The sequence below is a fragment of the Pipistrellus kuhlii genome, unplaced genomic scaffold (assembly GCF_014108245.1).
Source record: "Pipistrellus kuhlii isolate mPipKuh1 unplaced genomic scaffold, mPipKuh1.p scaffold_m20_p_23, whole genome shotgun sequence".
NCBI classification, from domain to species: Eukaryota; Metazoa; Chordata; class Mammalia; order Chiroptera; family Vespertilionidae; genus Pipistrellus; species Pipistrellus kuhlii.
The window spans coordinates 1,768,934-1,788,805 of NW_023425522.1; the positions used below are offsets into that span (position 1 = coordinate 1,768,934).

Genomic DNA, 19,872 nt, shown 5'->3' on the forward strand with positions numbered 1-19,872 from the left:
TCCCACCATGTGTTCGCGGACAGGCCCGGAGCGGCGGTCACGGCTGGCTCCGGGGCCGGGGCCGAGGCCGGGGTAAAGGGGAAGGCGGGCCGGCGGGAGCTGAGGTGCCTGTTGTGGGTTTAGACAGACGGTGCGGGGCAGGGGGCGCCCCGGGTCCGGAGGAGGGTGCGGCTCCAGGGCCCGCAGCCTTCTCTACCGCATCGCAGGGGCGGCGGCGGCGGCGGTGGCGGCGGCGGAACAAGGCCGTGTCTCCCGAGGCCGCGGCCTGGGCCCGGGCCCGCGAGGGCCGAGGCTGCCCCGGGGATTGGGCAACTGAGAAGGGAAGATGGGGAGGGGCGGGGGGTGGCGTGGGCTGGGCGACCTCTCCCTCCGCCCGCCGCGGCCGTCCGCACGCAGCCCGGCACCAGCTGGGAGGGCGGGATCGGCCCGCGGGCGGTGCACCCACTCTCCGCCGACGGCAGCGCCAGCGCCCCCGCCCCGTTTCCCCTCCGGCCCTCCCCTCCCCCGGCACCAGGGCGGCCCACGGATGCCCCGCCCCCGTCGGGCCGGGAGGCCGCACCCCGGCCCGCACCGCCCGCGGTCAGCTCCCGGCGTGGGCGGAGGGCGGTGGGCGGGGCCTCCGGAGGGGTCACGCGCCCCGCCCGACCAATAGGCGCGCGGCAGGCAGAGGGGCGGGGTGGGGGCGGGGCCGCGGAGGCCCATCGGGCGGTGAGTGAGGTGCGGCCCGGAGTCCGGCTGCCTGGTCCGCACAGCGCCCGACCTCCCTCTCCTCAGAGCAGGCGGCCATGGAGCGCCTGGTGCAGCGGGTGCGGGACGCTTTCCGCAGCGGCCGCTCGCGCCCCCTGAGCTTCCGGCGGCAGCAGCTCGAGGCGCTGCGCAGGCTGGTGCAGGAGCGCGAGCGCGACATCCTGGCGGCCATCGCCGCCGACCTGAGCAAGGTGCGCCGCCGGGAGGCTGCGGGGACGGGGACGGGGAGGCTGCGGGGACGGGGACGGGGAGGCTGCGGGGACGGAGCAGAGGTGCCCCCACCCGCCGCCCCGCGCCCGAAGCCAGCCCCGCGGAGGTGCTTGCACACCGAAGTGCGTGTTTTTCTGGCTTCTGTCAGGGAACTAACTGCCTTGTATAGTTCCGCCTGTTTTTCTGTTGCATTTATGGTCCTTCTCCCGTAGGATTTTTTTATTTTTTATCTTGGGTTCCGGTAATTTGTCGGCGTCATTTAGTGCAGATGTTTTCTCAGAGCCTGCTTCTTGTCTGTTAACTTTGTTTCCTGGTTCTTGTGAAGAAGGGTCTATGGGTCGCCCTGACTTCCTGTGGTCAGTGCTCCCTAAAGGGCGCCAGGACCCCTGGGACCCGTTAGGACGCGAGAGGTCTGAGGGGTGAGTTTCTGATCAGTCTCCAGGTGATGCCATGGGCCTGTTTTGGAACCAAGCTTTGAGTAGCTAGTGGCCAGGGCATAAATACATTCCCCTGTGTTTTCTAATAATATTGTCATTTTGGTTTACTTTTTAAAAAAAACAACATATTTTATTGATTTTTCACAGAGAGGAAGGGAGAGAGATAGAGAGCCAGAAACATCGATGAGAGAGAAACATTGATCAGCTGCCTCCTGCACACTCCCTACTGGGGATGTGCCCGCAACCAAGGTACATGCCCTTGACTGGAATCCAACCTGGGACCTTTCAGTCCACAGGCCAATGCTCTATCCACTGAGCCAAACCGGTTTGGGCTACTTTTTTTTTTTTTTTTAATAATGGATACTATCACATATGTCTCCACCCCCCCCCCCCCATCCCCTTTATGTTTTTACTTTTTATGTTTATGCCACAGGGAACAAGATTTTGCTCTGGCTTTGGGAGTCTCCCTCTCCCTCGCTTCTCCCAAAAGACTATCTTGAAGGGTAGTACCCTGTTTCCCAGAAAATAAGACAGTGTCTTATATTAATTTTTTCTCCCAAAGTTGCGCTAGGTCTTATTTTCAGGGGATGTCTTATCTTTCCATGCGCTAGGTCTTATTTCGGAGGATGTCTTATTTTCGGGGAAACATGGTAGTATCTTAGTATTAGTAACAACAGGAACTATAGAATTCCCTTTAGTGTGCTTTAGGTGGAGAGGGGCAGTGGTTTCAAATAAATAAGATAGAATAATTAAGATTTTTAAAAGTCTGAATCATTTATCCTACAAGCATGAAATGTTTGTGTGAATCTATCTAGTCTCCTATACAATAAAACCCTAATATGCAAATCGACTGAAGGGCAGAAAGACTGGCCTCTATGACATGCACTGACCACCAGGGGGCAGACGCTCAATGCAGGAGCTGCCCCTTGGTGGTCAGTGGCCTGGCTCACAGCGGTGGTGGGAGCCCCTCACACCTCCGTGGCAGCACTAAGGAGTAACAAGCTGAGCAGTAAGGAGCATTGAGTAGGCCGGTGGTTAAGAATGAGGGGTCCCAGGCCATGCTGAGGGACCCTCTCCGCCATGGGCCTCTAGTGTGTGTGTGTGTGTGTGTGTGCGTGTGTGTGTGTGTATAAAAGCCAAGCAACTGGAATGACAGAACAACCAATAGCTATGACACGCACCACGCAGCCAACCGGCCTGATCAGGGCCATGATTGATCCCCCACCACCACCGCCCAACCTCCCGCAGTCCCTCTCCCGGCACGCCTGGCATCTGACTGACCCCGCCTACCCCAATCGGGGGCAGGGCTGTATGGCTAACATCTTGCATCCCCTCCCCCTGGCCGGCCTGGCCCAGCCCTGATAGGGACAGGCTGGCTGGACCTCACCTGAGCACGAATTCGGGCATCGGGCCACTTGTTAGTGTGTGTGTGCATGATTACTAAAGAAATACATAACTTCCTTGTCCTTGAGTGTTTTAAATTTGGTTGGGAGACAAAACATATACAGATAAAATGAGAATAGTTATAAAGGGCTGTATTGGGGTGAAACATTAAGATGCAGGTCAAAAGCATAGTTGCTATGCTTTATAAAGTGTGATCGAGGCGAGCCGTTACTAATCAGGGAGGTGATGCTGACGGGAGTGTTTAAGCCTGGTTTTAAACGCCTTGGATGAGCAGAGGTTTTAGAGGGATTGAGTCTATTAGAGAGGGAGTTAGCAAGTCTGACAGCTCGGAGGAGCAAAAGGAAGCTGAATGGCAAGCCTGCTGGTCTGATAAGGCGTTTTCACTGCGGTGTACCTGGCCTGGAGCTTTAGACACTTGGGTGGATGTGTCGTACTTATGCAAGGTTTCCTGTGACTCTTCTCACAGAGTGAGCTGAACGCCTACAGCCATGAAGTCATTACCATTCTTGGGGAAGTTGACCTCGTGCTGGAGCAGCTTCCTGAGTGGGTTACTGCTAAGCCAGTCAAGAAGAACCTGCTCACCATGATGGACGAGGTCTACGTCCAGCCAGAGCCCCTGGGGGTCGTCCTGATTATAGGGGCGTGGAACTACCCCTTCGTTCTCATCATGCAGCCGCTGATCGGAGCCATTGCTGCAGGTCTGGTGTCCGCGTATGTCTCCGTACCTTCGCAGAGGGCCCTGTTCGCATTGGGGATAAGTTAGGGATGGTGGCTGAGTGCATTTGCTTTGATGGTGTCCCTGGTTTACACAGCAGTACGTGGAGAGCGTAAGGATATGAAGGCGTGAGTGGATAGGCTCGGGAATTGAAGTCAGGCATCCATATTCTCAAGTGGCTTCAGGTGCCAGCTGTGGCCGTGGGTGAACCGACTGATTCTGTCCGACCATTTCTCCACCCAGATAAGGGCTGTGGGAGCAAGGCTGGCCTGGGTTTATGCCAAGAGATTAGGTCTCATTTCTGAGGACCCAGAATGGCAGCTTTATGTTGACAAGGCCTGTTTGCCCAATGATTCCAGGGCAGAGAGGAAAGTCCAGGCGTGGGAGTGGGAGAAAGGTGATGGAAATAGAGAGGAATGGGGGTGGTTAGTTATCTGACGATGATGAGAACTAAGAAGTTAGCATTTGGAAAAGAGAAACTGAGATAAGCTCTTTGAACAGAACTAAGAGCAACAGAAATAATTGGCATACTTAGCCTGTACTCCCTGCACGCACACCATTTTGGTAGGTATTAAACATCTAATCAGGTATTAGATGATACTGTTCTGTTTTTTGCTTTGTTTAGGAAATGCTGTGATTATCAAGCCTTCTGAACTAAGTGAAAATACAGCCAAGATCTTGGCTAAGCTGCTCCCCCAGTATTTGGACCAGGTAAGAATGCCTTCACCACCTGCAGAACACCCGTTGGTTGTGGGACCTCGCCTCCAGCGCCTGTCATTGGTGCGGGAGTCAGTTTGCAGTGTCCTAAGCCTCCAGCAGCTCCGAAAGAGCTTGAACAGCTCAGCTGCTGTGCTCGCCATACATGGAGCCAATGGCTGCATGGCCCCTGCTATCACAGCCCTCTTCTGCCCTTCGGCATTGGATTAACTTTGTTTTTAGGTTAATTCTAACGTGATTTTAGGTGCATTCTTTTGGTGAATTACTTAATGAGGGACTAGCTCAGTGCTGGGTTCTGGTCATCTCTTGTCTTCATGGAATATGACTGTATAAGGACACTTCGCTTTAAATGGGCCTGTTTGTGGCATGAAGCTGCAGGGAGAAAATGGCTGCCCAAACCAGTTGTCCCTCGGGTTAAAGTGCTGGCCTGTAAGGGTGTCGGCGTTGAGTAAAGAAGACGCGCTCCAACCACAGGGCTCCGTCTCTGTTCCTCCTGCCACCACTACGGAGCTGGGACGGTTTAGTCCGGCCTGGAATTGCTGCAGGAAGGAGTCCTCACTTCACTGTCATTGGAAGGCAGCTTTAAAATATTGCACTTGTAGTTGTACGCGTTAACTTACAGTAATCTAACTCCGGCCCCTGGAATAATACTGTCCTTTGTTGTCTAAACCACAGAACAGGTTGTTCTGATGGCTGTGGCTGTCTGGCTCAGAAGGATGATGAAAACAGAGAGATGTCGTGGTTGGAGTAGGATTAGAAACCAAGCGTAAATTCTTCACTATCTGAGCGTCCCGATGGGCATGGTGATGCTGTGGGGGCATCAGTCACACACGCTCTGCAGATTGAGCCATACACAGGTTAAAACTTGAAACAGTGGGGCTGTTAAACTCAGAAGTGAATGAGGACTGATTAGCCCTAATTAGTGGAGACAGGAGGCCCACAAACCAACTTTTACTTCATGCCAGCACCTCAGAATGTTCTAGCACATCTCCCTGTTTTCCTCGTTGTCTGTCCTCTTGCTCTTCGTGTCGTTTTTCAAAAGGTTCCTTCTGGTAATGCTCAGCCCAAAGCTGTAGGAGCTCCCAGTAACAGACAAGGTACCTGCCCGAGACACTAGCTATTATAGTAAGTCACAGAGCGAAGAGTCAGTCAGGTCTGACTTCCAATCCATGTTCCTGCCAGCAGGCAGGTACTTGGCTCCTGCCGTGGGCTAGGCCCTGCGCTGTGTTGAGAGAGAGAATGTCCAGGTTCAGACGTGAGGTGGGGGCCTGTCTGCGGTCACTCATAGCAGCCATTTCTTTCTCCCCTAAATTCTCAGCTTGCACAGGCCCCTGGTCCAGGGCACCCATATGCTCTCTTCTCTTTTGTGTTTCATTGCTGAGCTCATGTAGAAAACCCTGCACTCTCCACTCTCCAGTCGTCCCTTGGGATGATGGCTCTCAGATGCCACTGGCCTCTCTCCACCCTTGTCCTCCATCTTCTCCCTCTTCTAGCCTCACAGGGCTGGTCTCCATCTTTTCTCGGTTTTACTGAATATTACATGTCCGTGTTGAAGAAACTGCTCTTTAGACAATTGATTAATTTGGCAGTGCAAATGTTTATCTTTTTTTTTTTTTTTTAAGATTTAAAAAAAATTGAATTTGGAGAGAGAGACAGAAACGTCGATGGGCTGCTGCCTTCATGCCCCCCAGCCCTATGGGGCGGGGGGGAGGAGGGGTGGTTCGAGGCCTGACTGGGAATTGAACTGGCAACTTTGAGGTGGATAGGACAATGCACAACCGGCTGAGCCACACCGGCCATGGCTGTCTTTCCTTCTTTGAGGACCTGTACACTGTGGTTAATGGCGGTGTTGAGGAAACCACCGAGCTCCTGAAGCAGCGGTTTGACCACATCCTCTACACCGGGAGCACTGCGGTGGGGAAGATTGTCATGGCGGCTGCTGCCAAGCATCTGACCCCGGTGACCCTGGAGCTGGGCGGGAAGAGTCCGTGCTACATCGACAGAGACTGTGACCTGGACGTCGCCTGCAGGTGAGGCGGGCCCTGACCCTGGGGCTCTCCTAGCACAGTGGGGACTCCGGGTTGATGTATCCTCTTTGCACTGGAGCCCTACGCCTCTGGACCCCGAGAGACAGGAAGCTTTGGCGGCTGAAGTCCTCATGGGTAACTGAATTCCTGCACAGACTGTCTCTTCTGCTCTGCCAGCAGCAATGAGCAGTAGGCCCTCACTCCCGGGGTCATGGGAGAGGGTCTTCTGTGCTTGAGATTACAGATCGACAAGAAATTTTACTTTTCTGCTGGTAGGTGATCCAAAGTATTGGGTATGCCTAATAAGATCTTTACATTCCCAACAGAAAGGGTATTCCGTCCATTTCTTAACTGAGCGCCTTTGTTGATAAAACCAGTATTACTTATCTTTTAACTTAGATTAGCATCTTGCTCTGGGAACCAGAGGACAAAAGGTGTCAGGTTCTCTCTGCTAAATCAGGTTTCGCTAGCAGGAAGGACCCAGAGGGCTGTGTGCTGCGGGTGGGGGTGGGGGGTGGCTTCTCTCTACTTCGGAGACACGGAGCAAGGAGGCGGTATAGAGCGGGAGCTGGGGTCCAGGTTGTCTTCGTAAGTAGAAGTCTGCCTGCCAGAATATGGGACTCTCAGCTGGTGAGAGTCCCAGACTTTGACCCATCCATGGGCACAGCTCTCCAGGGGGAGCGGCTGCTGTTCTGCTTGCCCGAGCATCCTGCCAGCAGGACTAAAGCTGCAGCCAGGAGGCGGAGCCTGTGTGGAACTCCTGCCATCCCTCATGTCCCTTTGGGGGAAGTGGGGGAGGCAGAGGGTGTTGAGAAGCTATTCTCTCTTTCCTGTAGCGGGTAGAGCTCTCTGCGGGCAAAGGGCTGTTTCCCGTGAGTTGGCATGAGAATTTGCCCACTCCTTAGAGTCCTTCACATCAGCTGGAAAATGCACTCCAAGTTCCAGCCAGCTGATTTAGAGACGAGTTCTTAAAATATTTTTACAAAGATTGTTAAGTGCCATGGCTGGTGGGCTCAGTGGTTAGAGCATCAGCCTACACATGGAAGGCTCACAGGTTTGATTCCCAGTCAAGGGCAGGTACTGGGTTGCAGGTTCGATCCCTGGCTCATGGAGGCAACCAATCGATGTGTCCCTCACATCGATGTTTTTCTTTCTTTTTCTCTCCCTCTCCTCTTTTCTCCTCTCTTCTCCTCTCTTCTCCCACTCTCCTTCTTTTCCATGTTCTCTAAAAATCAATGGGAAAATATCCTCTGGTGAGGATTAACAACAACAGCAAAAGATTACCAAGAAAGTGTTTGAACATGTTAGCTGAAAACATTCAAATAACACAAAAGTGTGTGACAGAAGAAGAGAAGATTAATCCTGTGTCTCTCTGGCTCGTCCCCTGCAGACGCATAGCCTGGGGCAAGTACATGAACTGCGGCCAAACCTGCATTGCTCCCGACTACATTCTCTGCGAGCCATCTCTCCAGAGTCAAATCGTGCAGAAGATTAAGGAAACTGTGAAGGTTAGTGGTGAACGTGTCTGATGCCATTGGTTTCATGAAGATGAGTCAGATCAGCTGTTTGCAGGCAGCATCCTTACACCCTTGCTTCCCCTGGAAATCCCCATAGTCTGTGTTAACCCCCTGGCTAATTAATTATAAATGCTTCGCACCCTTTCCATGGAGTGTCTGCTGGGACTAAGGTCAGGCTGGTTAGAAGCACACTTGTCTAGTTGACTTGCTGATGGATAAACGGGTTAGTTGTGGTACATGCTTTAGAACAGCAATTTCAGCCTTTTCCATCTCATGGCGCACAAACTACTGAAATTCTGCAGCACACCAAAAACTTGTTTCCTAATTTGACCAAAAAAAAAAAATAGGTACAGTTTTGATCCCTTCTGTTGTTGTGTTCGATGTTGTCATTTTTAATGGGAAAAGCTAAAGGGAAAGAGGCCAGTGCTCCTGACTAAGTAGTCAGTATTGCACGTTTTAAAGAGGCTTGCTGCACACCGGGTAATGTCTGTGTGTGGTTTTGAGAGAATGTTGCCCGTCCTTTGAGTGTAATCAGGTGGCATAGTGGTCATGCCAATTAAGGTTGTCGGTGCTTGTGTGTAGAGTGTTTGGAGGAGTGAGTTAATCAACCACCCATTTATAGTCTGTTCTTTTTTTTTTTTTTAATATATTTTATTGATTTTGTACAGAGAGGAAGGGAGAGAGATAGAGAGCTAGAAACATCGATGAGGGAGAGTCATCGATCAGCTGCCTCTTGCACATCCCCCACTGGGGATATGCCCGCAACCAAGGTACATGCCCTTGACTGGAATCGAACCCGGGACCCTTCAGTCCCCAAGCCGACGCTCTATCCATTGAGCCAAACCGGTCCTGGCTATAGTCTGTTCTTAACGTGGGTATTGGTCTTCCCGGTGTGCAAAGTAAAGGTCTCTAGGGAGGAAATCAGGAAGGCTGTAAGGGAGTGTCCGCGTGTCTGGTTTGGATTGAAGAAAGGAAGGGATGAACCAGTGTGAATGGGTCACTGAGCCCCCTGGTGGGAGGAATTACTGGAATGATCATTGTTCACTTGACAGGCACTAACTGAGCACTGAACACAAGGATCCAGAACACCAGGGAGCAAGCGCCATTTGTGACCAGAGCACAGAAACCACACCAGGAATTTAGGGAGGGGCGCTGCTCCGGGCAGGGTTACAGGCCTCAGGTGCCAGGGGTCTTAGACAGAGTGATGGGAGGGAAGATGGAGCCAGACCAGGAGAAGATGAAAGGAGAATTGGCCAGACTGGGGGGGTGTGAGGTGGCAGAGAGGGGATTAAAACCCCCTGTGTGGCGAGGACTGAGAATCGGAGGAGTCGAGCTTTGTGGAGAACGGTGACGGACTTGGCTCCAAAGGAGTAAGGCCCTGTGGTCTCTGAGGCATTTATTCTCTGAGCACAGAGGTTCTCAACCGAGGTCACCAGGGAGCCGTGTAAGAACAGTTCCCGGTCCTCACCCTCCACCGTGGTTCCGCTGGCCCGGGGACTCCAGGTGCCACCAGCATGGCAAATCGTAGTTGGTGGCACAGGGTGGGAGGGTAGGGGGCGCCAGGAACATGCAGGTCCACAAGCTGCTGGGATGATGCTTGTTTGCTTGGGGGCGGGGCGGGGGGTTTGTCTGGTTTGAGAGGATGTTTCTTAAAGCTGAGGCAGGGAAACAAAGAGCGTAGGAGAGACAACGTGGCAGGAGCACCTGGGCCGGGCTGCTCTGACTCTCTGGGGAGTCAGGGAAAAGGGGCCTTGGAGACAGGTTCAGGGGTCAGCCCAGGACAGGCTGCCGCTGCCCTTTGCTCCCCTGGTTGCAAGTCTCCTGGGTCTCTTGGAGTTTAGATGGGGCCTGCCTGAGAGGGAAGGCAGGCGTGGCTGCTCCTGCTTGGAGGTTCTTACCCAGACCTGACCTGTGCGGAGGTGGGCGGGCAGTGTGCATTTTGATTGGAGAGGAAGGTGAAGTGGTGCAACAACTCAGTAATTTCCTGTCTGTTTTACATAATAATATTGACTTATGGCCTTTGAGGGTTTAATTGACCAGGCTGTATTTGGATCTTCTGACTGGCTGCCCTGTTGTCTGTGACGGGTGGAAATGCCTGTCTAGAGAAGATGGAAAACCATGGAAAAGCGCAGAGCTCAGCGACCTGCGTGAAAAGGGCGAGGTAGCAAACACTCTAGGCTTTGCAGTCCCGGGGTCTCTGCTGCAGCCACCCAGCTCCGTGCAGGGAGCAGCCACAGCTACAGGGAAGCAGGGTCCTCAGATGGAACAAGGCCCCTCTGGCCCGGAGACTGGAGAACGACAGGCATGTGCGGCTGCTTGAACTGCTGTCCTTGCCTGGCTGTACCACCATTGCAGGTCTCCGTGACCTCCAGTGGGTGACCTGCAAGCCTTTGTAAGTTGGAAATATAAGTGGAAATGGATCTGGCACCTAACCTGCTGGACATCCTCGCTCAGTGCCACGGAGCTCACAGTGCTCGGCCACTCACATTGGCTGCTTTTGGGCAGTCACCGCACTGCCGCTGCCCACACCTCACCGGCCCGGAGAAGAGCAGAGTCCGAAATACACTTTCCACTCAAGTTGTACCACTTTGTACCGTCACAAAGTAAAAAAATCTGAAGCTGACCCCTCAAAGTTGGGAACAGTCAGTGCTATGAAAGCACTTGGTGGGGTGGAAAGTGATGCTTTTTGAGCAGGAGTAGATTTTGTACTTGTGAAGAAATTGAAATATGGGTCTTTTGTGACAGTGAAACACTATTGTTTTAAATAGGAATTTTATGGAGAAAATATAAAGGAATCTCCTGATTATGAAAGGATCATCAATCTTCGTCACTTTAAGAGGCTCCTGAGTTTGCTTGAAGGACAGAAGATCGCCTTTGGTGGGGAGTCTGACGAGGCCACCCGCTACATAGGTAAGGGGAGCCCTTCCTCATGGGAGAGGCACTGACAGTGTTTATTGACACTAAACAAACAGATCTTTTGTGCAAAATAAACTTAAAGGCGCTTCGGGTAAACTGTAAAGATGATCTGGACGTGCTAGACGCGCGCGCGCACACACACACACACACACACACACACACACGTTGAATTAAACCACTTGTGTGGCACTAGCTTTTCTGTGTTTACAAATAGTTTTCTTCCTACACAGAACTCTGGAATTACTTCCAGGTTACGCCTGGCAAAACGGCTCAAAGAAATAGCCTAGCCACTGTTCCACAACTAGCCCCTGGCAACGATTTTGCAGAAATTGTTTGATCTCTCATGCTTGACATTTGTTTACTTTTGGTGGCTTTTAAAATTCTTAAAATGAGTTTTGAATTTTAAGCCCCTTTCCCAAAGTAACATATAACAGGAGAATGACACATTTAGTTGGCAAAAGGCTGCCCCAACCAGCTTTACTTGTTTTATCAGATAGGATGCTGAACATTACAAAACCCACTTAAAACTTACGGGGCTCAAACCACAGGAACACTGTGTTCTCAGGTGAGCGGCATCCTGTGAGCCCAGGGGCCGGCCGTACCTCAGGAATCCCAGCTGTTGGTCTTTCTGTCCCATCCTCAGCGGCTGGGAAGGGCATTCATGATGAGCTCAGACTCATCAGGAGCTTTCCTCTGACCTGGAGTCAGGGTCACCTTATCTGAGCTCATGGCTGTGCCAGGAGGGTGGACACCCAAACAGAGTCCGTTCTCCGCCCCGGGGAGGCGTGGATGGGGGTGTATGAGTGCCGGCAGGACTGTCCACGTGCTGCCAGGGCCGGTCGGAGGCAGGGAGTGAAGGAGGAACAGTCGCTGCTGCCGGGCGCTTCCTTCAGTTGACCTCCCAGCATGTGACAGGTCTTGGGGCGTGCTGCCCGGGATGGCAGGCGCGGGGTGAGGCTGGGTGTTCGCCAAGCTCCTTCCGTGTCCACAGTGCCTCCCTGCGCCCCTGCCCGCAGTGGACGGAGCCCTGACTGAGGGGGAGGGAGTCTTGGCCACTTAAGTATGTTTTCTTAGTGTGTGACGGAGTGGAATGCCGCTCAGTGGGACTCTGCAGGAAAGCACTGGTTAAAGATGCTGATGTGACCCAGAGGGCTGTCTGTGCTCCCAGAGAGGTGCGCACCTCCTGTCAGGCGTGTGCTGTGGCCGGGTGACACATGCGTAAGCTGCATCCAGGCACGGCTCCTCCTCTTGGTTTGCATGATGACCCCGCGCCCTGTGCTCGCAGACGCTCAGATAGCACTGGCTCCTCCATACCCGGGCTTTTCCACGCGGTCCCGGGGAGGGGAGGGGGGATGGAGAGGTGGCCTGCTGAAAGGTCAGTGGGGTTTGCCCCTGTCTCCTGTAGCTTTTTCATCTGCTTGCTTTGTTTTCAGCCCCAACAGTACTTACTGACGTTGACCCTGAAACCAAGGTGATGCAAGAGGAAATTTTTGGACCAATTCTCCCAATAGTGCCTGTGAAGAATGCAGATGAAGCCATAGAATTCATAAATGACCGCGAGAAGCCATTGGCTCTCTACGTGTTTTCTCGTAACAACAAGGTAAACGTCACAGAGCAGCACACCCTCACGGCCACCACTGGCAGCGTGTCCCTCTGGCAGCAGAGCCAGTGGCTTACTGTGTGACACCGGGACCCCCCGCCTCTTCTCGGGAGGCTGGGCTGTGAGCGGGCGTACCCCTTGGGGATAGGTCTCCAGGGGTGATGTCCGACACCTCCCCTGGGAGCCTCGTGGACCAGCATTAGAAGCTTTTCTTTTCTGACATTAATCCACTGGCGTTTCAGTGAGAGCCTTTCTTAATACGCAGCATGCCACCCCCGGGCTGTGGGGCAAGGGGTGCTGAGGGGAGGGGGGGGGTTGCGATGCCTGCAGTTCTCTGTGCTGAGCTGGAGAGATCTTAGGACACCATTTCTTCAGAAACTGGATACTAAGTCTTACATATTTGTTGCATTCCATAAAAGCTAAATGGCACCTAGAAGTCATATTCTGTACCTGAAAGCAGAGGTAGAGTATTGACAGTTTTATACTGAGCTCTCCCTTCCTTTTAAAAGGCTTTGCTACCATGTGGGGAGTCCAGCTCTAAGAGGGTGATCGGGACTGCCTCCTGGGAGGGGCCTGGGAGTTCAGTAGGGATGGCGTTGGCTGTCTGCCCTGTGCGGGCGCCTCTCCTCGGTCGGGCTCCTGGTTAGAAGAGCAGGGGCTCCCCACGTTCTACTGGAGGTGAAGCATGGCGCCCCCACGCCCGCGGGCTGCCTGAAGCGCTGACCAGCCTCCCTCTGTCCCTCAGCTCGTCCGGCGGATGATTGACAGCACGTCCAGCGGGGGCGTCACGGCCAACGACGTGATCATGCACTTCACGCTCAGCTCGCTGCCCTTCGGGGGCGTGGGTGAGTGTCCCCACTGCCGCTCCCCACTCCCCCTCTCCGCAGGGGGTCCTCTCAGTGTCTCCCGCTGCCCTGCACGCCCGGTGCTGGGGTTCATCTCTGTCCTGCCACCCCCACCTTTCACCCTGAGCAGCACCTGCCACAGGCTCTGATCACTTCGTTCCTTTCGTTGCCTACGATGATTGTCCTCCTCCCAGATTGAGGGGGTTTGGGGCGCCAGCACTCGGGTCCCCCATCGTGGTTGGGGAGGTAGTGAGTGGCAGGGGAGACTGCCAGGAGTGCAGTGCTAGGCTGCTCGCCCTGAGCTGTCCCGCGGGCACTCACCTCAGAGGCCCTTTGGGCTGGGACCCACATGCCTCTCTCACACCTGGGAGGACTGACTCAACTCTTTATTTTTCCTTTGGGAGCTGGGTGGTGGCTTCCCTGTTACCTCTCAGAGATATACGAACTGACACGTGTGCAAACACTCTCCCAGCAAAAAGCACACAACAAAGCCCCACAGCGCCTGCTTCTCTGCCTCTGCCGTGGCAGCACCTGGCCCTCATTGCCCGTCACACCCACCTGGTTAAGGTGAGCCTGTCCCAAGAAGCCCGCTGCCTCCCACGATGCCAGGCCCTCGCAGGACGTGACACACTGCCGTGAGGGGCGGGCGGGGCTGCAGGATCCAGACTGGCTGGTGGTGGTTTGGGCGAGGACGGTGGGGGAGACCTAGTGGGAAGGGAGAAACATGATTTGCTGATGGGCTGGGTGTAATTGGGTGTGGAGAGAGTGGTGAAGGAGGGAAGGATGGTTAGTTAGTCATGTGGTCTCGCTGCCCACATCCTTCAAGGATTCGAGTAGACTCTGCTGTGTCTAGTTGCTCAGTGCCCACGGGATCCCGGCTCCCACTGGCAGGGGCAGCCCAAGATGAGGCTCAGGGCTGCTGAATGCTGATCCAGGGATGGGCTCAGGCCTGTCTGAGTGGGTACACTTGGCACCACGACCCTCTTCTTTACAGGAAACAAACTTTCCCCCAAATTCGAGAGGCATTCAGACTTAGCAAGAAAACCTGGGGAGATGGAAGAGCCCCGAGAACACTCCGATTACCCGTAGCCCACTGTTTAAAGACGACCTCTTCCGAGTTCTTTTCAAAATGCCCGTCTTTGGATCCATATTGCAGATTTCCCTGCAGCTCAGCTGCCATCCACTTGCCGGGCCATGAACTGCCTCCCGCCCTGGGTGCCGGACGTGTGTCTGCCCAGCACACACAGTAGATCGAGAAGTGAATGCTGGCCAGAGCGTGGCTTTTGAGAGGCAGGCTTCCCTTCCTGTCACCGCCAGCGGTGTCGCCGGTCATCCTGCTCTCGGGTGCTTTCTGGGAGCTGGAAGAGCCAGTGGGTGCGGGGGCTGTGGCGTGGAGCCGCCTGGCGGTCTGGGCTCCATCCAGGCCTTGTGTTTCCCCGTGGGCAGTCCTGCCCCTGCCAGCTCCCTTCCCCTGGGACGTGGGGGTGGTGAGGGAGTGAGGGGCCGCCCGGCGTTGTCCCTGGCCTCGGAGAGCCTGCGGGGAACATCCTGTTACAGGGAGACGCCAGGGGCGGCGCCGGGAAGAGTGAGAAGAGCCGGGCCAGCCGAGGTGGAGCGGGTTCGAGGCAGCAGCCTGCAGCGCTGCCCTGGTGTCTGTTCCTGTGTTTCAGGTTCCAGTGGGATGGGAGCTTACCACGGAAAATACTCTTTCGACACTTTTTCTCATCAACGTCCCTGCTTATTGAAAAGTTTAAAGGGAGAAAGTGCTAACAAGCTCAGGTATCCCCCCAACAGCCAGTCCAAGGTGGATTGGGCAAAATTCTTCCTTCTGAAGAAGTTCAGCAAAGGCAAACTCGGTCTCCTGCTCCTCGCCATCCTGGGCGTGGTGGCCGCCGTGCTGTTCAAGGTAAGTCCTCTGCTCGTGTGGCGTCGGGCCCTGCCTGGGGGCCGCCAGTCAGGGCTCAGTCCTCCATTAACTCTGGCTCAGATGCAGGCGGTGGGCAGGCACGGCCACTGGCCAGCCTCCTGTTTCGCAGAAAGGTGGGGGCACAGGCACGCCCTCACGGCGTGGCCTCTCGCTGCCGCTGTGCTGAGATTCGTGGCCACAGAACCCGTGTCCGAGGCACAGTCGCTGACCTCTGGTCTCGGACTTCAGCCACGAGAACCGCCGGCCGGCTCTGAGCTTCCTAACCCTCTGCCTTTGCTCCTGGTGCCTCCGTTTTGGTTTCTTTCTTGAAGTGCCCTAGAGGGAGGAGGAGGCCTGGTGGCCATGGTGTGGTGAGCGGCATGGGTGAGGGAGGGCTGAGTGCCTGCCCTCCGGGGCTGCCTCCATAGAACGGCTCTGGTGACGGGCGGCAGAGCGATGGGCTGACTAAGGCTGCGTGTCCTCGAGGTGCGGGCGGTGGAAGGGGAGGCGGTGGTTCCGGGGGTGTCCCTCGCCCCCGAGGCTGCACTGAAGGGACACCACCTGTGCAGAGCAGGCTGGGGAGAGGCGGGAGCATGCAATGGGACAGCACGTGTGCCTCTGTGTCCTGCCCCACCTGACCTCGCAGCTGCATGGCTTTGGTGGGGTCGCAGACCGGCTGCATTGAGTCCTTTGGGTTTTCTCAGAAACACCGGGCTGTGCTGAGGAGGGAGGCCCTGCTGGGCTTCCTGGCCGCCCCGGGAGCCGTGTGAGCGACGTGTCAGAACCAGCTGTCTGTGCAGTGAGGTAGGGACTCCTCCTTCTCTACGCAGCGGGCTGGGGCTGTAGAAGAGACAGTGGGCATTTGCCGTCGATTCTGACATGGGCAAGGCCCTTCCTTAGGCCTCAGCACCTGCTCCTGCAGCCCGAGGGGAGCCCCAGGCTCCCGGTGCCTCCCAGCTCCACCCTCCGGTCTCAACACCATGGTGGTGTGAGGCGGTGGTCAGGCTGGTTGAATCAGGGTGAGACTCTAAAGATTTGGCTTTCTTTTCCTTTTAGCTGCTTCTCTGCTATTCTCTCTGAGCTTTTATCCATTTTTTTTTAAATTACCTTTTATTGTAAATAAATGACGGAGCCTATATTGGTCATTTACTTGAGGAATCTTTATTATAATTATGTGTGGATGTGATTGTATTCATTTTGCTAGGATTAGGATGGACTTAAAAGACTTTTAAAGAATCCTCTCCCAAGGATATGTTTTTACATGATTTTAAAGGGAGAGAGAGATAGAAACATCAATGTGAGAGAGAAACATCATTCGGTTGCCTCACACTTGCACCAACGGCCATCGAACCCACAACATTTGGAGTGAGAAGGATGCTCCAGCCACCTGCGCCATGCGGCCGGGGTGGTCAGAAACACTTGTCAGTACGTGTGAGTGCTGCCTCCACAGAGGCACATGCACACAGGACACAGCCCCGGGGAGGCGCGGTGCCGGCTGCAGGGAGCGTGCCGAGGGCATGGAGAGGCCGGGGCTGCAGAAGGCGGACGTGATACCTGTCACCAGCCTTTGGAAATCCAACGTGACAGTGAACTCTAAGGTGTGGGCAGCGCTTCAGCCACAGCAGTATGGGTTGGAGTTAGTAGGACTTGGAATTTCGTAGTGTTTTTAATTAAATTTTAAAGGGCGAGAGAAGCATCGACTTGTTTTTCCACCTCCTATGTGTTCACTGGTTGCTTGCTTGTATGTGCCCTGGCCGGGGAGCATGCCCTCGGCCCCATCAGGCTGGCGCCCTGACGGCCAAGCTCCCGCCCCGGTGAAGTCAGCAGCGTTGTAGCTGCTGAGCGGTTTTCATATTTCACGCTCTCGGTGTGAGGACAGTGAGCAAGCATTTCCACGCCCGTCTCTGCCAGTGCGGTCCCACCAGCGCAGGACAGGATGCCGCCGCAGCGCCGTGGTTACAGGTGTGGGGAGAGCATGACCTCACCCCAGTTCACCCCGCACTGAGGCCCCTGAGGGGCACGCGTTCGGAGTTCGCATACGCAGCGCACGGTCCAGGCTGGTTGGTGACGGGTCTCTCTCCTCCCTCCAGGTGCTGGACTACTGAACAGTGGCCCCACTCCGCCTCCTCGCCGCCCAGGAACTACTCTGTGCAGTAGTTAATGAAGCCATAGCTTTAGCATCCTGCCAGGAACGGAAGAGAACATGCACCCTAATCAACCCTGATGTCATTGCCAAGCGCCATGAATGCAACTTGCATTTCAGCCAAATCCCAGCATTCCCCACTGAGGACCCTCAGAGCCTCCCTCCTCCGGACTGTGCCGCCCGGACTGGGGCCAGGGAAGGAGTGCCTGAGCTGCCCCTGCATCCCTGGGAGCCCAAAGGCGTCTCGGAACCACTCAGGGACTGCCTCCCCCCGGGTCATGGGACATGGGACGCCCCGCCCCGCCCCGTCCCTGCTGTTGCCTCCACCAGGGAGATGAGGATAGATTTTCCCGGGCTCTAGAACCGGGGAGAAGAGTCCCTGTCCCTCATTCGCCCTTGGGGCTTGCGGACCTGACCTCCACCAGGTGGCCCACTGGCAGACGTGCCGCCTGACCAGGTGCTCCTCCGTTCTCGTCCACCGCCGTCGCGCTGTGTTTGCTTTGTGGCACCTCTGGTCCCTGCCCAAGGGGCTTATTGGGGCGGCAGCCCCGGGGCACCTTGTCAGTCCTGGAAGACTCGGGTGTCACCGTCACTCGCACGGTGTAGGCGTTGTTCTAGGATCTACATCTTACAAAACCTAACTGGCATTTTGAATGGAGTAGAAATGCTGTACTTACAACAATTCTTATCCTCTGTCAGGGCCCTCAAATTGCGAGCTAGTGGCCTTCCAAGGACAGATCTTTAAGTTTTTTTATTTCTGTAGCACAATGCAAGTAAATTTCACTTTTTTACACTTCAGAGAGGCCCCTTTGGGGAACCCATTTCCGTCCGTCTTGGGCAGGAGACCGTGGCTGCTCGGGGTGGGAAGGTCCTTCGGGAAAATCTGCAGGAAGACTCCACGCCAGGCCGAGGGGATGGAGGACCGAGCAGCCCTCCTGAGGGGCAGGGCCTGCGGGGCTCAGCCGGGGACCAGCCAAACTGGAGCCCAGAGGAGGGCGGCTCCCCGCGGGGCCTGCTGGGGACCAGCCGGGGACCAGCCGCCAGAGCCGCACCCTCCCCCTTGGAGACAGACTCCGCCCACTGGGTGAGAGAATGTGGTTTACTGGTGGAATGTGTAATCAGCTTTGCTGAATGAGTTTGCTCCTGAAGACCCGTCTGAAGTATGTCTTTATCACAGAACGAGGCGTCAAGAATTAATCACTACCCTAGTTTAGGAAAAGGTTGCTTAACTGTAACAATAGAATAATCAATCATAACTTCAGTATGGCATTTTCATTTAGTAAATTGTAATTATAATTTCTAGTTAAACTAAATTATTGGCTTGTCTGCTTCAAAATAAACCATTATATTTGATGAAAGTGGTAATTTCCATAACATTCTTGGCGTGGGACCTCAGACACGATCTTTGGGAGAGAATTCTTTGATCCAACTATTGTATAAACACTTTTTGTCTTTACCAAAGGTGTGTCTCAACTTCTTTAAGACATGCGTCCTCGTTTTAAATTCTAGCTAAGGAAATTTTTCCCAGGTTCTGCTTTCTGCCCTTTGTGAGTTTGGTTTTTGTTCTTTAAAATACCTATGTAGTAAATAGTTTTTTCCACCTACATCCTCTGGGCTGTTGTAATTTGTAATAATAAATAGTTATGGTCTTTGTCCCTGTTCCTGCCACAGAATTCCTAAGTGGTGAATGTGACTAAGGTGTCTTGTTAATGTTAATGATGAAGATTTTAGGACAGGACCTGAGGAGGTGGTCTGGGAGACGGTTGCCAAGGAAACCAGCTATGTGATTAGAGGGTGGAACTTCCCCCCTAAACCTCAGAGGGGGAGGGTGCTGGAGGGAGAGTTGAATCGCCCGTGCCAATGGTTCGATCAGAGCCTCTGATGAAGCCTTCATAAAGCCCCAAGGCAGGAGTGGGGAGCAGGCAGGGAGCACAGGGAGACAGTGCAGGGGAGCCCTCCCATCTGGCTGCCCTTGGGCCTGAGGAGGGGCCACTGGAACCTCCCATCCGTGTCTGGTTGGTCAGCAGCTTAGGCGACACCTGGACGGTGTGCAGAGCCTGAAGTTGCCAGTGAGGGTGGGGAGAGACGGGGACAGCATATATGGGACCCAGGCCCTAACCTGTGGGAGTTATTGCTGTGTCTGGTGGGTATGCAGAACTAAGTTGTGGGACATCAGCTGGTGCCAGAAATGCCCAGTGGCCTGGGCAAGGAAACAGAACTGGTGGCATTCTTACCCTCCCATCCCCATTTGCTGATCTCAAGAATGTTTTGTGAGCACATTCGTAGGACACTAATCCCAAGCTCTCACACACAAAAGGGGCACCACCAGCCTGCCCCGGGGGCTGCTGGGAGACCCCAGTGCATTCAGGTGCCCGGGTGTTTCCAGCGCTCGTTCGACCACGGACCCTTCCCTCCTCGCTGGGAGTCACGGACACGGTGGAGAACCAGTGGCACTGCCTCGCCACGCTGTCCCTGTGCGTGCCGTGGTGCTAGAGGCTCGGCACGAGGCACCTGTGGCAGACGAGGGTGCGGCCTGCCTGCCGGCTGGAGGCTGCTGTCCACTCGCTGCGAACAGGAGCTGAGTTCATAGCACGCTGGCCTTCAAGTCAGGGAGCTGGACTCCATCCTGTCTCTGTTGCCCTTGCCCGCTGCGTCCGGTTGGTTGTGGGCGGTGAGAACCGCTGGTGC

The 19,872-nt window shown here is 54.7% G+C and overlaps 1 protein-coding gene across 3 annotated transcripts; it reads left to right on the forward strand.

The window, feature by feature from the left end:
- The first annotated feature begins 220 nt into the window (after positions 1–220).
- On the forward strand, positions 221–18,542 carry ALDH3A2 (aldehyde dehydrogenase 3 family member A2). Of its 3 annotated transcripts, XM_045586507.1 has the most exons (12): positions 221–236; positions 764–938; positions 3,265–3,496; positions 4,139–4,224; positions 6,052–6,260; positions 7,648–7,765; positions 10,543–10,684; positions 12,124–12,290; positions 13,036–13,135; positions 14,806–15,041; positions 15,746–15,845; positions 17,132–18,542. In XM_045586507.1, exons 2-11 carry the CDS (start codon positions 786–788, stop codon positions 15,809–15,811), a joined length of 1,509 nt encoding a protein of 502 aa, XP_045442463.1. In that variant the 5' UTR covers positions 221–236; positions 764–785; the 3' UTR covers positions 15,812–15,845; positions 17,132–18,542. The 3 variants fall into 3 exon arrangements, with proteins under 3 accessions (XP_045442463.1, XP_036307942.1, XP_036307943.1); XM_036452049.2 differs by lacking the exon at positions 221–236 and having other exon boundaries at positions 715–938; XM_036452050.2 differs by lacking the exons at positions 221–236; positions 15,746–15,845 and having other exon boundaries at positions 715–938.
- The last annotated feature ends 1,330 nt before the right edge of the window (positions 18,543–19,872 follow it).

Excerpts from the sequence above, each read along its gene's own strand:
- ALDH3A2 (XM_045586507.1), top strand. The coding sequence starts at position 786 with ATGGAGCGCCTGGTGCAGCGGGTGCGGGACGCTTTCCGCAGCGGCCGC. Across the intron at positions 10,685-12,123 it reads CGAGGCCACCCGCTACATAG|CCCCAACAGTACTTACTGAC; the intron begins GTAAGGGGAGCC and ends CTTTGTTTTCAG. Across the intron at positions 13,136-14,805 it reads GCTGCCCTTCGGGGGCGTGG|GTTCCAGTGGGATGGGAGCT; the intron begins GTGAGTGTCCCC and ends CCTGTGTTTCAG.